At 39.5% G+C, this 17,684-nt stretch overlaps 1 protein-coding gene across 4 annotated transcripts in view; it reads left to right on the forward strand.

Moving 5' to 3' along the window:
* LOC132401802 (receptor-type tyrosine-protein phosphatase F-like) overlaps positions 1–17,684 on the forward strand; it is a 362,488-nt gene that overhangs the window by 137,455 nt on the left and 207,349 nt on the right. For all 4 annotated transcript variants that reach the window (XM_059984024.1, XM_059984023.1, XM_059984025.1 and 1 more), the window contains exons 3-4: positions 12,241–12,386; positions 13,087–13,228. In XM_059984024.1, the coding sequence (XP_059840007.1) occupies positions 12,241–12,386; positions 13,087–13,228 (288 nt within the window). The remainder of the gene's footprint in view (positions 1–12,240; positions 12,387–13,086; positions 13,229–17,684) is intronic.

Below are 17,684 nucleotides of genomic sequence, written 5' to 3' on the forward strand. Positions count from 1 at the left end.
CAAGAAAAATGGGGGGGGGGGAGGGAACGGTATATAATAAAATATATTATTAGCCACCATCTGTACTTTTACAACAAATCAAAAGTTTTGAAAATAACTCAATAGATGTGATCTTTTTTTTAATGACCACATCTATTATCTTGGGGTGGTTTGCTTTTCACTGTGAATATTCATGCTGTGTATTGGTTTAATTCATCTGCCATTTCCTTGTTCCTGTTAACAGTTCCTCTGTGTCATCCTGCAGGGGTTTCACACTTGCCTAGTAGCTCCCTGGTCTATTTTATACAGTGGAGATGGGGATATTGAGAATTCCAGGCTATGGCATGACTGTAAATAGAGGAGCAAAAGAAGTGGGGAATGCATGAGTGGTTAAAGCTGGAAGAATAGAGTTCTTGGGATGTTTGTAGCCATGTATAAGTATACACTATTGGGCAGATGAATTGAGGAAATATTTGCTGGGAAAAGGGACCATTAGATGAAAATTTTAGCAACTAAGTATTGGCCTGGAGAACATTGAAGTGATGGTCAGCTTTTTAGGACATGTAACTGTAGAATTTGAGATGTTTTAGATGGCCTGGTGCCAGGCATATAACTTCTTCCTTGATGTCGGCAAGACAAATATGATGATTGTTGACTTCAGGAGAGCTGGCATCACTCATGCTCTTCTTTTCATCGGTGGCATAATGAGTTTCAAACTCCTGGGAGTGCACAACCTCTAATAGTCCCAGAACATATTCTACACAATCAGGACAGCTCACCAACGCTCTGCTTTCTGAGGAGGCTATAGGCAGCTCTTCTATGCACATGTATACTCAGCTCATGATGTGCAGTAGAGAGCACAAGGTACATCACTGCATAGTACAAAAGCTGCAGTGTAGCAGGCAGGAAGGCTTTACAATGGACAGTCAAAGCTGTCTAATGCATAACTGGCACCAGCCTACACACCATCAAGAAAATGTATACTTAAGGGTGCTGGAAAAGGGCCAGTAGCATCATGAAAGATCCCATTTACCCTGCTCATAGATTGTTTGTCCCACTCCCATCAGGGAGGAGTCACGTAGCATCCACACTAGGACCACCAGACTCCAAAACAGCTACATTCCTCAAGGAATAAGGTTGATCAAAACCACCTCCCACCCTTCCACACCCCCACCCAACACTACTATATCATTTCCTGTCAGTCACCATTGGCAAGACTGTAAGACACAGGTGCAGAATTATTCATTTTGGACAATGAAGCCTATTCATCTTAGCTGAATTATTATCCTTCTTGATCCATTCTCCAGGCTTTTCCCTGTAACCTTTGACACCACGACTCATCAGGAACTTAAACTCACCCACTATAAGAAACATCGTCTCCACATCCACTGTATCTATGCCTTTCAGTATTCATTAGGTTTCAATGAGATATCCCCCCCACCAACCCCCTCCAGTTCTTCTAAACTCCAGCGAGTACAGACCCAGAACCAGCAAATGCTCCTAATAAGTTAACCCTTTCATTCCCAGAATCATTCTCGTAAACCACCTCTGGCCCTCTTCAAAACTGCTCACAATACTTCCAAGCATGGTCGACCATTGCCTATAAACCCTCTGCATTACATCCTTGTTCATATTCTAGTACTCTCGAACTGAATGCTAACATTTCAGTTGCCTTCCTTACCACAAACTCAACTTGCAAGTTAACCTTTAGTGAATCCTGCACAAGGGCTCTCAAGTACCTTTGCACCTCTGATTTTTGAATTTTCTTCCTGTTTAGAAAATAGTGTATAAAAACGCATGACCATACACTTCCCTACACTTTATTCCATCTGCCACTTCTTTGCCCATTCTTCCAATATGTCTAAATACATCTGCAGACTCCTTGCTTCCTCAACTCTACCTTCCTCTCCCCCATCTTCATGTCGTCCACAAACTTGACCACAAAGCCATCAAATCTGTTATGCAAATCGTTGACATATAACATGAAAAAAAACAGTCCCAGCACCGATCTCTGCGAAACACCGCTAGTCACTGGACTAGTGACTAGTAGAGCCAACTCGAAAAGGACCCCTGTGTTCCCTCTCTTTGCCCCTTGCTAGTCAGCAAATTGTCTATCCATCTTTCGTGTCGTACTATGGGTTGTCTTGTTAAGCAGCCTCATGTGCGTCAACTTGTCAGTGGTCTTCTGAAATTCCTAATAAAGTGCAATTTTGTCCTTCATCTGACCGTCCTCCTTATAATCTCACTACACGCTGCATCTACAGACACTTATCCGTCTCGCTTCACTTTATGGACATACAATTAGTCTATAGAAGCTATCCTATGTATTTGTAACTATTGTGTTTTTATTAATTATTAAAGTGTTCTATATCTTTTTTTTGAGCTGCATACGATCTGGAGTAACAATTTTGTTCTCCTTTACCCTTGTGTACTGGAAGTGGCATTAAACAATCTTGAATAAAAATTACTTGAATAAAAAATTGCTGAAAGAGGAAAATAGAAAGCCTGCCAGAGGACTACTGCACTTTGATACAGTGACAGATCTATGAATGAGGGTTTCAGCAGCAGATGGCTGAGACAGATGATAAGATGGAAATAGGCAGGCAGTTTTTTTGTCGCACAGAGATTTGAAATCAGTTATTCAGCTTGGTAAATTAAGGTACTAAGGTTTTAAAAAGTGGCAAAGGAGGGAGATGGATTCTGCAGCAATTTGTGACATGGCTGAGATTAATGGCTTTAGCATTACGATTGCTTAATTAAAGATAATTCTGGATCCTTCATTACTAGATATTGTATAAACAGTTAATGTTCTTATCTCTTTCACCCCCCCCCCTCCCCCCCAGGCATGAAAGGAAATCCACTGAAGGGCACATTTGAAATACTGGATTTGATGAAACCTTAGGTTCAAACCAAGGAAGAGATCAATACAATTTTAGATATTAAATGAATAAAAAGATATGGGGTTAATGCAGGATGGTGGCACTGAGGTGGAAGATAAGCCATAATGCTATTGAATAGCAGAGGAAGTATGAGGCAGTTAATGGTCTTCACCTGCTATTATATTATCATTATGTTCTTATTGACTCAGGCATTACATCAGTGGCTTTTCAACTACGATTTTTTTTATCCATCTCCAATGATTTCAGTGTGAGCATGCATCTGAATATCTTTAAGAAGAATAGTGGTAATGTCAGCATTGCATGGAGAGTATTTCTTTGTAATCTTGCTTTAGCTTTACACTTGTGTTCTTTTTGTCCTATAATTGCAGTTTGAGTTAAATAAAGCAGTTTTACCCACATAATAAATGCCTATCCAATTCAAACATTGACTGAAATTATTGCTGTGGCAGGTATTCCAGTTGTTATTCTATCCCTAATGTATTTTATTTCAAATTTATCTACTTGTTTTCAAAAGCGCAAGATGAGGAACAGAACAATTTACTTTTTAAAATTTTAATGATATTGTAAATTTTCAATTTATTTACATTTTAATTATTCATAAATGTCAGAGACCATTGCCAATAAATTGCACGGAGGACAAAGCTGGGACTGATGCTTTACTGAATGTCAAAGCTTCCTCATTGCTAAAGTCACTGTCATCATTCAGACCATTACCTCTAGTAAGCATCACAGCTTCAGCAACCTGGACTCCACAGCTGTTTGGTGACGGTTGCACATTCTTTCCTTGACTACATGAATTTCTCCCAGCTTCTCCTCCACACATTCCAAAGAAATATGGATTGGTTAGTTAACTGCAAATATCCTTGGAATTATTCTGTGGACTGGCATGGAGTCAGTGGCCTAAAATGGTTGTCCTTATATGTTGTAAGGAAATATGAGTGTCCTAGATGTTTTTTTGTCAGGGAGATATCATGGGCAGCAATTCCCAGAGAGAGGTATTAGGCCTTTCATTTTCTATTCTTCAGGGCAGATTGATTTTCAAAACTAACGATGAATATGCAAAGTTTTATAAACTATCATCAAAGTCTTCAAGTTCTAGTGTTACTTCAGAGAAGATATTTTTTCAGTGTTACTAAGAGTGTGCACAATATGTGAGAAACAAAGACTTTTAGAATTATCTGGTTTCAGGCAGAATGGACATGTTAAAATGAGACTGTACATTGCTTTAATTATTTTATGTAGTCCCGTAGGTATTCAATGTTATCCAATCATTGCACAACTTTTCCAGAATCAATTGTAATATTTTAGGAAACTTTTAATTTACTTATTTGTATTTATTGGTGTGGTTCTCATGTTTCAAAACCTTTTAATGTTTTTGAATGTAGAGTTTGGAACAAGTGATTTCTTTGATGTGTTAAGGGTTTCTTAAAAGGGGCTATACATGCTTTAACGTTTACCATCTGATAATTAAATCTGTTCTTGTATTAATTATAAAACAAAGGTTCATGTTTGAGGTGTTTTGCTGTTTAGCAAGTAGTGACTTGAGTTACATTAGAACGGATTTAAGATAGTTGTACATAACGCCTGTCTTTTGTAACTCTGCTTTCAACCAGCTCTGTACTTGTACTCCTAGCTCCCCATATCCCATTACACTCCCTACTGCCCTACCATTCCTTGTGTATACCCTACACTGGTGACTTATCAAATTGCATCACTTCACATTTGTCTAAATTGGAATCCATTTGCCACTCCTTGGCCTACTTCCGATAATTGATCAATATCCCCGTCATCTGCAAACTTACTGATCTAGTCTTGTGTGAATAACAAATTTCAAGGGTCCCAATACCAACCCTTACAACTGATCATTAGTCAATGCCCTCTATTCAAAAAGAAACTTTAAACCACAACCTTCTGCTTCCTTTCTCCAAGCTGATTTTGAATTCACCTCCTTGGTTTCCATGGGACCTCACCTTCCAGACCAGCCTAGCCCATCTAAGGCCTTGTTAAAGTCCAAATAGACAACATCCACTGTCTCCCCCCGCCCTCCCCAATCATACTCGACTATCCAAATGCTGGCAGATCATTTCTGTCAGAATTGCCTCCAAATGACCTCCTCAGTAGTGATGTCAGGCTGACAGCGCTGTAGTACCCTGGCTTGTTATTGCTACCTTTAAACAATGGAACAACATTAGTTACCTTCCCATCTTCGGAAACCTCACCTATGGCTAATGATGAAGCAATTAATTTTCTCAAGAGCCTCTGCAATTTCTTCTCTGGTACCCCACACAATCCAGGGCTGCATTTGGTCAGCCCTGGGGATTAAAGTAAGGCTTCAACTACCTTCCCCGGTAATACAGATATCCTCCAGAATAATGTTTAAATTTAAAGATAAAGATTAGCTTTATTTGTCACTCATACATTGAAATATCGAAACATACAGTGAAATGCTTCATATACCTCAACGAAATGCTCATGAAAATTCCCACCAACTCTTGTGTGATTTGAGACCCAGGCAGCTCTGCTGATCTCTGAGGAGAAGTACTCTCTTCCTAGCCACCCCTTTGCTCTTGATATAGCTATAATATAGCAGCATCAATGGAAAGAGAAATGGTGCGAATATTTAAGATTGAAGACCTTGTTCAGAACATATGCTGACTTGCAAAGCATTGCCATAATTTTGTATTTAGAACTTATGCTGTGTTGAACATGCATTAATATATTCTATTCTTCTGTGCACGCAACTGGTTAAGTAGAACAGTACAGCACAGTACAGGCCCTTTAGCCCACAATGTTGTGCTGGCCTGTATAACCTACTCAACAGTCAATCTTAACCCTTCCTTCCCCCACAGCCCACAACCCTCCATTTTCTGTACATCCACTTGTCTATCTAAAAGTCTCTGAAATGCCCCTAATGTATCTGCCTCTACCACCATCCCTGGCAGCACATTCTGGGCACTTAAAACTCTGTTTAAAACAAATTCCTCTGATGTCTTCCCTATACTTGTCTTAACTTAAATGGATGTTTTCTGGTATTGGCCTTTTGCCACCCTGGGGAGAAACATGCTGGCAATCCATCTATGCCAAAAGGCACTGGCTGAATGCCTTTTTCAAGCTAGCAAGAGATGTTGAATTACCATATTTCTTTTCTGGATAATTTCTAGCAGGGATGCTGAATTGATCACTTCCATTTGCAGAAATTTAAAGAACAGTCAAATTTAATGTAATCCAGCACACACTTGATCAGTGATTCAGTTGATGCTGTAAATCTCGAGCAATGCACTCACAAAATGGATAGTTCTGATCTTTGCCTGATACATGGGCTGTTTATTACCCTCTATTGATGTTGTCTGAACTGCTAAGGTTCTCCAGCACTTTTGTGTGTTGATCCAAGACGTGAGTGGCTCATTTCAGGCAGAGGAACAGTAGAGATGCTGCAGTATGCCCTGTGAGGTCCTTGGTGACATCAGCCAGAGTTCCTGACGCTCAGTGCTATTTCTTGCTGTGAATGGATTTGTGGCATTATTGGGGCAGGGTATAAGAACAAAAGACGTAGGAGCAGAATTAGGCCATTTGGCCCACTGAGTCTGCTCCACCATTCCATCACAGATAATTTATTATCCCCCTTTACCCCATTCTGCTGCCTTCTTCCTGTAACCTTTGATGTCTTGATTAATCAAGAACCTGCCAGCTTCTGCTTTAAATACACCCAATGACCTGGCCTCCACAGCTGTCTGTGGCACTGAATTCCACAGATTCATTACCCTATGGCTAAAGAAATTCCTCCTTATCTCTTTTTAAAGGGATATACTTGCATTCTGAAGTTGTACCCTGTAGTCCTAGGCACCAAAGGGAACATGTTCTCCACATTCACTTTCGATATTCATTAGTTGCAGGTGACCATTTGTTTAAATGCAAATGTTCTTCAAATTAGCAATTTAAGATCAGACATACTTCTGCTGTGTTGCTTTGGAATCTTTAAACTACATTAGGCTATTGTGACTTAGACTTAAGCTACTTAGAGTATTGTGTTCAATTCTGGTCACCTCATTATAGGAAGGATGTGGAAGCTATGGAGAGGGTACAGAGGAGATTTACCAGGATGTTGCCTAGTTTGGAGAACAAGTCATACGAAGCAAGGTTAGCAGAGCTGGGACTTTTCTCTTTGGAGCGTAGAAGAATGAGAGGGGACTTGATAGAGGTCTACAAAGGTTATGAGAGGCATAGATAGGGTGGATAGTCAGTACCTGTTTCCCAGGGGACCAAAAGCAAACACCAGAGGGCATATGTACAAAATTAAGGGAGGGAAGTTTAGGGGAGACATCAGGAGTAAGTTTTTTACTCAGAGGATTGTGAGTGTCTAGAGTGACTTGCCAGGGATAGTGGTGGAGGCTAAAACATTAGGGGTATTTAAGAGCCTCTTCGACAGGCACATGGATGAAAGAAAAATGGAGGGTTATGGGGTAGTGTGGGTTTAGTACTTTTTTTAAGGATTATATGGGTTGGCACAACACAGAGGGCTGAAGGGCCTGTACTGTGTTGTAGTGTTCTATGGTACATGTTACCTGATTTACAAAATGTTTTTGCATTACAATGAATATCCCTTAATATACCAATAAGCAGCAGTTCAACCAGGTATGAAAATCTTTGTCAATACAGATTGTCGTCTATTCCTTTCTAACACTTGCTCTGAAATGTTTGCTGTTTATATAAGAAATAGCAGCTAATTGATGTTCAGTACTTGGCTGTGGAAACTGTTGTAAAATGGAAGAAAAACTATTGATTGTAGTGATGTATTAGTGGAAATTTATCATGTGCAACAAAGGACAATGATATGATCATAGAATGGAGATTAAGTATATGTTGAGATCAGAGACACGTGACCCTGCCTTAAATAATGATTCAGGGGAAAGTGCGATTATTTTGGTGAGTGATGGTTTTCTGGAAACATTGATAAGTTGAAGGTTGTCCAGAGCCAGTTCGAACATGTCAAGAAGTATGCAAACCTGCGTAAAATCCATCAAGCAGGCGAGACAGCAGGTCCAAGTACCATGGCGGCATAAAGTTTTCCAAAGAAGCTGATATGAATCATTGATGAATCATTGTCTGTCCCCCTAAACAACATCCTCTTTCAAAATAGAATTCCTTCAAGCATATTAATCTTGAGGCACAAAAAAACATTTCTTGGCTTCATGGTAACCAAAGGTCATAGTAGTTTTCCTCCTGGAAACGAGCTGCGGGTGACGCCGGACCTGACGGTGCAGGCCACAGCTGCAGAGTCAGTTCAACGCAGAGGTGTGTGAAGCCTGTCCAGTAGCCTGACAGCTATAGGATAACAACTGCTCTCAAACCTAGCTCTGTGGAACCCAAGATTCCTACACCACCTGTCCCACGGCAGCAGCGAGAAGAGACTGAGACAGGTCAGACCCAGGCAGATGGGACAGGCTTAGCTGGGGGGGGGGGGGGGGGGTGTTGGCTGACACATAGAAGTGAGCTGAGCACCATTTAGTCCTCTGCCCTCTTTCACCTGGCTTATGGTTTAAATCGGCGAAGCATCAGTTCCGTTTTTGCTCTTGGGGCTAGGCCCCACTGCTTCACTCCACTTCAATCCAGCCCTAAGTCCACTCCAGCAGTGGAGGTAGCAGCAGCATTCTCGATAGTTCAGTTAGCTGAGTCCCTTAGGAGATAGCAAAATCACTAGATTATTTAGATGGTTCAAAAGCGCACCTCTTACAGGCTAAATTACAGACTGTGGATTGCAGTGATTGTAGTGCAGAAAAAGTATATTTAGTGGAAAAGCTGGCAGTTCTGTGAGCAGTCAGCAGAATATTTCCAGTGCCATCCTGAATCTTCCACTGTCATCCATACTGTCAAGATCTTGGAAGTTTCAATCAAATTGTTACTACTTTTCTAAATCCCAGCAAAAGCTCACTCACTCTACCTTTTCTCTTGAGATAAAGTTATCTGTTTCAGATGTCCGTTGGTAAACCTTTCTGAACAGTTTCCAAAACATTAATATCCTTCCTTTCTTAAACAAGGAAACCTATATTGTACACAGTATTCCAAGTGTAGAATCAGAATCGGATTTATTATCACTGTCTTGTACAACTTGAAATTTGTTATGCAGCAACAGTATGGTCTCAGCAGTGCCCAAAATAATTAATTTTGTGGGAATTGTGGAATGGAAGAAGCTGAAAGAGTTTGGAAGAGCTGGGGATGTGGTGGGGTTGGGGGTCGAAGGCCTATTTGAAAGGGTAGATGAGGGCTGACAGAGAAAGCAAGTGTTTGGAGTGTGTCTGACATGCTCTTGTAAATGGGGAAAGGGAAGAGGAGAGAGCGACAATGTGTCTCAGCTGATGAGGCGATAATATTTCCTTAAAATTATGGTAATTTAAGACACTTGTGTACTTTAAGGGACTTTAGCAAAACAGCTCTGGAATGCAAACAAACAGTTTTTATGGTGAAGCTAGTGGGAAACACATAAATTAACATTAATTTATGAGTTTTCACAGACTAAAATGTTTTCCTTCATAAGTGAAGAGAGACCTGTAACCATTAATTGTGGAATTACAGCTACAGTCAAGTGGTATGAGGAACTATAGGTGCAGGGAAAGACATGAAAACATTGGAAATTTTGCATTAGATATTACATGCAAATACAGAAATTAAAAATGTAAGATATTTTCAACAATTTAGCCATGAACTGAATAGAGAGGACCAGGTGTTTCTATTGTTGGTTGGATCAAGACTTAGGAGTTCAGAGATACAGTGTAGAACTGTAAGGCTGTTAAATTCATTTCCTGGGGTTAATAATTTTGAGCAAGAAACAATGCCAGTTTCTCAAATTGCTAAGAAGCTCAGATATTAAACAGGAAGGTTACTCCAGCTAACCTTTTCCTTGTAGCTATTGTATTGCCCTATGAACCTGGACTCGGATGTAGAGTATATTGCATTGGGTAAGAGGCTAAAATGATCTAGAAAAATATAGATTAAAAAATCACAAGAGGTACTTGCTTGGATACAGGTTGAAAGGTTAACACAATCTGGTGTCTTCCAGATTGTAACTTCAAAGCATATCAATTTTTTAGTGAGAAAAGATGATTGGACAAGACAGGAGAACAATATACTGTATACTGCGTTCATGAAGAAACTTTTTAAATGATTTGCAGGACCACAAGGTATTAGAAAGTCCTATTAACAGTAACAGTTTCCAAAATTATTGTTTTGCTTTTTGGATTAGGGCTTTTTTCATTAAATCTTGTAAGAGAATAAACAGGGCCTCAATTTAATGTCTCATCCAAATGGTGGAACTTGAAAGGAGACTTTTCTCTTATTTTCTTGTATATCCTGAAAGCAGTGTAGTGTAAATTGCTATGTAATTAACAAATTTTGCAGTTGGGATTAAATTACATACTTATGAGATGTATATTTTTATTTCATCATGAAAACCTTGCATGAATCAACTGGTATTTGGTAAAATTGACACTGAGTCAGTGCATCAGAGCTTTCAACATAATAATCAACATATAATTAACCCTGAAATTGTGAACAGTTAGATTTATACTAAATTTTTGTCAAAAAAATAGTAGAAGCTACTCTAAAGAGCTGCTGAAAGCGCTATGGGCATGACAAATCTCAGAAGCCCAAGAATATGTGTGTTTAATGTACTTTGAAATTTAAAATTGACTTTGGGGTAATTCTTGAAGTTAGTGTCTGCATTTTAGCAGTTTAGTATGAAGTTAAAGAAACTGTGTTTGCTTAATTTTATATACTTGAATTGTATTGACCTTGCTTTTTGGATTAATGTCATCAAATCTTTTCATGAGCTCCTCTGAGAGAATAGATAAGCCGCTAATTTGATGTCTCGTCCAAAAGGTAGAACGTGGAAAAGGAGCATTGTTGAATTGAATTTTGATGATAGATTATGAGGTAAAATTCCAGAACCCACAATTTTCTAATCTAACCTGCAAGGATGGTACAATCACTTTGTAACAGAGTTTACCACATTAGCTATGTTGAACTTGATCCCTGCAATCAGCCCTGACAAGGCAAGGATAGTACCACTTACACCAAACAGAAAAAGCTATGCCCTAACCTTTTGCAATTTATATTTCACAATCCGAGTATACACATCTTTTATTGTGTTATTTTGAAGGTGCTCATTCTATCTTAAATATCATAAAATAGAGCCTAAAACATAGGAGCAGAATTAGGCCATTTGGCCCATCAAGCCTGCTCTGTCATTTCATCATGGCTGATCTATTTCCTTCTCAGACCCATTCTCCTGTCTTGTCCCTGTAACCTTTCATACCCTGACTAATCAAGAACCTATCAAATTGTCTTATACACACCCAATAACCTGGCCTTCACAACCACATATGGCAAAGAATTCCACAGATTCACCACCCTCTGGTTAAAGAAATTCCTCCTCACCTCGATTCTAAATGGATTTTCTCTATTTTGAAGCTGTGCCCTCGGTCCTAGACTCACTCACCATAAGAAACATCCTCTCCACATCCAACACCCTTTCAAGATTTGATAGCTTTCAATGAGATCCTCCACCCTTCACTCTCCTAGATTCCAGCAAGTAAAGGCCCAGAGACATCAAGTGCACCTCATACAATCAGCATTTTATTTGCAGAATCATTCTCATGAACCTCCTCTATTCCCTCTAAAATGTCAGCACATCCTTTCATAAAAAAGGGGCCCAACACTGCTCACAATACTCCCAATACAATGAGGCCTCACCAGTGCCTCATAAAGTCTCAGCATTGCTGTATATATTCTACTGTTCTCAAAATGAAAGCATTGCATTTGTCGTCCACCATCAACTCAACTGGCAAATTAAATCCTAAGGAACCCTATGCAAGGACTCCCAAGTCCTTTTGCACCTCAGAGTTTTGAATTTTCTCCCATTTAGAAAATGTTCTGTTCTTTTATTTCTTCTATCAAAGTGTATGACCGGATGCTTCCTGACACGGGATTTCATCTACCATTTCTTTGCCCATTCTCCTAATCCGTTTAAGTACTTCTGCAGCCCCCCCTGGTTTCTCAACCTGTCCACCTATCTTCGTATCATCTGCAAACCTGGTCACAAAGTCATCAATTCTGACATCCAAGTCATTGACATACAATCTAAAAAGAAGTGGTCCCAACACCAACCCTTGTGGAACACCGATCAAGTCACCGTCAGCCAGTTAGGAAGGTGCCCTTTATTTCTACTCTTTGCCTCCTGCCCATCACCCAATACTCTATCCATGATAATAATTTTAATTCTGCAAAATTTAATTGCTTTTGAACTTCGCATGTTTGAAAGTGAAATTTAGGCTGTTGAACTAATCTGCAACACCTTGACATTTTGCAGCTTTGCCAACTTTTACCCGAATCCCTGTGGATCAGATTGGAATATCTGGAGGAGTGGCTTCATTTGTGTGCCAAGCTGCGGCGGAGCCTAAACCACGTATCACCTGGATGAAGAAAGGGAAGAAAGTCAGTTCTCAGCGCTTTGAGGTAAAAAGTTTACAATTCAAGAACAGAGATTCCCTGAGTTATGAATGACCTGACTTCCAGAAATCTAATTTTATACAAATTCTCCCATACACTGTAAAGCATTTTCAAGTTTATAATAATAATAGTAATGTTTTTTTTACTGTTTATTAATGACTGGGTACAGTATGTAGTCTAGTGGATGATGTTAGGCTGATTATTCAATGAAGTGAATGAATTATGGGAAGAGTATATGAAGTGATACGAGAATGATCATTATAGAAAATGCATGTTCTGATTTATTGAGAAACTACTCAACTTGGGACTGCGTGTAGAGCAATTAATTTCAAAACTGCCTTTTATCTAATTAATACTTCTAAGTTTTGTATCTGATTGATACTGGGGTTGTAGATGCTGCTGCTAAAGTCAGACACTCTCAGTTCCTTATGGCAAACTATTATACTGTACACCACCTTTCCCAATTGTCCTTTATAGATCTGTATATCCAGTAATGGGAGAAACTAACTTTTATAGATTTGTGTAACGAGTGAGAGAAACATCTGCTGAGTAGCTCCTCATACAAAACCAATAAGCTAGTTTTTGCTGATTACTTGCTGATGTTGTGAAGAATTATTAATAGTGGAGAAAAATCTTTAGGACTCTCATTCTTTACCTCTTCCACGACTTCAGCATTCAATTATATCTTCTTTAATTGATTTTTCAGGTTATAGAATTCGATGATGGCACTGGGTCAGTGTTAAGAATTCAACCATTAAGGGCGCCACGAGATGAAGCAATTTATGAATGTACAGCTACAAATAGTATTGGAGAGATAACAACAAGTGCCAAGTTAACAGTGCTATCAGGTAGTCATCTTTTTTTTCTCTCTTTTTATTGTAGCACTTTGTTAATAGATGCAATATCAAATCTTATTTTGAGTATAGTTGTCAACCTATAAAGGGATGTGCACATTTAATGATATAAAAAAATTCTGTGTTATAAGGAAAATACATGAGCTTTTAAGAACAGGAATTATAATGAAAACAATGGAAAGTAACAAGAAAGATTTATATGCTCTAATTTCTGTGCTGAATAGTACAAATAACCTTCATTTGTTGTTCTTCATAAACTTATGTTGAAAAATATGAGCAATTATATCTGAGAATTTGGAATAGTGGGAAGATAGGACAGGAAAAGACTTGTGCAGTGAACATGCTGGTTCTTAAGAAAGGTAAGACTAGGTATTGAGGTGATTGAAGAAAGGACAATGGTATAAAGGGTAGTTGCAAAGCAGTGATACCTTTGGAATGCTAAAATGAATTGGACAAGAAAGATGTTTGACTCTGCTAGTAAAGGAGTATGTTGCTTCATTGAATATGAAGCTACAGGGGTGGAAGATGAGGAAAAAACAGCAGTTTGGAAAATTACTTGCAATTTTAGCTTAAGGAACACACTGCAAAGGTGCTCAAGATGATGTCAATATAATTAAGAGTCCACGAAATCAGAGGAGAGAAAACAGAATAAATGAAGTAGGATTTTGTACCTCTTTCACCTTGAATTTATATTTATATATTTTATCACTGAGACCCAATTGCATATAGCTGTACTTGTTAAATTCCTAATACCTTTATTTGAAAATAATCTGTCATTTTCAGATTTAAAATTGAGGGATGAGCAATCATCAATTAATATTTCTGCTGGAAAGTTTCTGACTATCACAAATCTATGAAGTACATTTTTTTTCTTGGAACTTAGCATAAGAAAAGTAGGAGGAATTGGTACTGAAACTGCAAATTTCCTCTGCAAATCAGTGAGATAATGACTTTAATCTTCCTCATCCATTTTGACCTATTCCCTAAACTCACTTGCAATCCAAGAATCTATTGGTAAATTAATAAATATACTCAAGCTTCCATAACCCTTCACATTAGAGAATTCCAAGTATTTACAACCTAATGTTTAAAGAAATTCATCTTTTTTTTCCTTGTCCAATTTTGACCATAATTCTCTAATTGCACATTCTGTAAACAATGGGGTTTCTCTTTCTTTGCACTCTTTTTTTAATTATAGCTTGAAAGGTTCAAACAAATTAACAACTAACTTTCAACAGTCCAGAGATTCTTTGTAATCTTGATTCATAATGAATCTCCTTGAATTTGGGTATCATTCTGGTAAAGCAATGTTGCAGTCCATTGAGTTGCTTGTATTCTGTGTGGTCTGGCAAGGTCATTGCTTATTTTTGTTCACGATCTCTCCTTTGTTCACGTACAGTGCCTATAAAAAACATGAAAACTTGGCAGTTTTCATATTTTATTATTTAACAACATTGAATCACAGTGGGTTTTGGCTTTTTTTGGATACTGATCAACAGAAAAAGACTCCTTTGTGTCAAAGTGAAAACGGATCTCTTCAAACTGACCTAAATTATTTACAAAAACTAAAAACAAAATAATTGATTGCATAAGTGTTCACTCCCTTTAATGTGGCACACTAAATCATCACTGGTGCAGCCAATTGGTTTTAGAAGTCACATAATTCGATAAATGGAGATCACCTGTGAGCAATCAAGGTGTTTCAATTGATTATAGAAAAAATACATCTGTATCTGGAAGGTCCAACAATTACTGAGTCAATATCCTGGCAAAAACTACACCATGGAGACAAAAGAACACCCCAGGCAACTTTGTGAAAAGGTTATTGAAAAGCACAAGTCAGGAGATGGATATAAGGAAATTTCCAAGTCACTGATTATCCCTTGGAGTACAGTTAAGTCGATCATCAAGAAATAGAAAGAATATGGTACAGCTGTAAATCTGCCTAGAACAGCCTATCCCCAAAAACTGAGTGACTTCACAAGAAGGAGACTAGTGAGGGAGGCCACCGAGAGACCTATGACATCTCTGGAGGAGCTACAAGCTTCAGTGGCTGAGATGGGAGAGACTGCGCATACAAAAACTGTTGCTTGGGTGCTTTACCAGTCACAGCTTTATGGGACAGGGACAAAGAGAAAGCCCACTGTGGAGAAGAAAAACTCACATGAAATCAAGGCTAGAGTTTGCCAGAAGGCATGTGGGAGACTCTGAAGTCGGCTAGAAGAAGTTTCTGTGGTCTGATGAAACCAAAATTGAGCTTTTTGGCGATCAAACTAAGCGCTATGTTTTCTGTAAGACAAACACTTGCACAACATTAATAACACATCATCCCTACTGTGAACCATGGTGGTGTGTGCATCATGCTGTGGGGATGCTTCACTGCAGCAGGCCCTGCAAGGCAGAGGGTAAAATGAATGCAGCAAAATACAGGGAAATCCTGGCGGCAAACCTGGAGATGTTTGCAAGAGAACTGTGACTTAGGAGAAGATTTGTTTTCCAGCAAGACAATGACCCCAAGCATGAAGCTAAAACTACACAGGAATGGCTTAAAAACAACAAAATTAATGTCCTGGAGTGGCCAAGTCAGAGTCCAGACCTCAGTCCAATTGAGAATTTGTGGCTAGACTTGAAAATGGGTGTTCCTTCATGATCCCCATGCAATCAGACTGAGCTTGAGCAATATTGTAAAGAATGGGGAAAAATTGCAGTGTCCAGATGAGCAAAACTGACAGACAACTATCCAAACAGACTGAAGGCTGTAATTGCTACCAAAGGTGTATCTACCAAATACAGACTTGAAGTGAGTGAATACCTATGCAAATAATTATTTGAAAAGCAAACACAAGGAAATCTGCAGATGCTGGAAATTCAAGCAACACACGCAAAATGCTGGTGGAACACAGCAGACCAGGCAGCATCTATAAGGAGAAGCACTGTTGCACCTCCAATGGGATCCCACTACCAAGCACATCTTTCCCTCCCCCACCCCTTTCTGCTTTCTGCAGGGATTGCTCCCTACCTGACTCCTTTGTCCATTTGTTCTCTCTCCCCCCCCCCCCCCCCCACACACACACACACAATCCCTTCCCACCAATCTCCCTCCTGGCACTTACCCTTGTAAGCGGAACAAGTGCTACACCTGTTCTTACACTTCCTCCCTCACCACCTTTCAGGGCCCCAGACAGTCCTTCCAGGTGAGGTGACACTTCACCTGTGAGTCGGCTGGTGTGGTATACTGCATCCGGTGCTCCCAGTGTGGCCTTTTATATATCGGTGAGACCCGACACAGACTGGGGGACCGTCTCGCTGAACACCTACGCTCTGTCCGCCAGAGAAAGCAGGATCTCCCAGTGGCCACACATTTTAATTCCACGTCCCATTCCCATTCTGATATGTCTATCCATGGCCTCCTCTACTGTCAAGATGAAGCCACACTCAGGTTGGAGGAACAACACCTTATATACCGGCTGGGTAGCCTCCAACCTGATGGCATGAACATTGACTTCTCTAACTTCCGTTAATGCCCCCCCTCCCCTTCTTACCCCATCCCTGATATATTTAGGCCCCCCCCCCCATTTATTTATTTATTTTTCTCTCTTTCTGCCCATCACTCTGCCTGTTCTCCATCTCTCTCTGGTGCTCCCCTCCCCCTTTCTCCATAGGCCTCCCGTCCCATGATCCTTTCCCTTCTCCAGCTCTGTATCCCTTTTGCCTATCACCTTTCCAGCTCTTAGCTTCATCCCACCCCCTCCGGTCTTCTCCTATCATTTTGCATTTCCCCCTCCGCCTCCTACTTTCAAATCTCTTACTATCTTTCCTTTCAGTTAGTCCTGACGAAGGGTCTCGGCCTGAAACGTCGACAGTACTTCTCCTTATAGATGTTGCCTGGCCTGCTGTGTTCCACCAGCATTTTGTGTGTGTTGTTTGAAGCATTTATTTGGTTTCTTTTTATATATTTGTAATTAATTTAGATCACTTTGTAGAGATTTGTTTTCACTTTGACACAAGAGTCTTTCTGTTGATTAGTGTGTGTAAAAAAAATTAAATGCAGTGTCATTCAATGTTGTAAAACAATAAAACATGAACACTTTCAAGGGAAGAGGGTAAATACTTTTTATAGGCACTATAAATGAAAATTACAACTGGAAATTTTTTTTTATGTATCACATGCTCCTTTTCCCCCCACAGTAGAGCCCCCAAAAAAGGGAAAGTTGTAAAGTGTGAAAAACTAACATTCAAAAAACTGTAATATCAGTGTTTTCATCTCCCTTTGCTGAGTACTTGATTAAACCACCTCTCACAGCTATTATAGCCAGTAGTCCTTTTGGATAAATCCCTATTAGCTTTGCACAGTTTGAAGAAGCAAGTTTTGCCCATTCTTCCTTGCAAAATTGCTCAAGCTGTGCCAGGCTAGTTGGTGAGTGGTGGTGGGCAGCAATCCTGCCAGAGC

The sequence above is a fragment of the Hypanus sabinus genome, chromosome 11 (assembly GCF_030144855.1).
Source record: "Hypanus sabinus isolate sHypSab1 chromosome 11, sHypSab1.hap1, whole genome shotgun sequence".
Taxonomy (NCBI): Eukaryota; Metazoa; Chordata; class Chondrichthyes; order Myliobatiformes; family Dasyatidae; genus Hypanus; species Hypanus sabinus.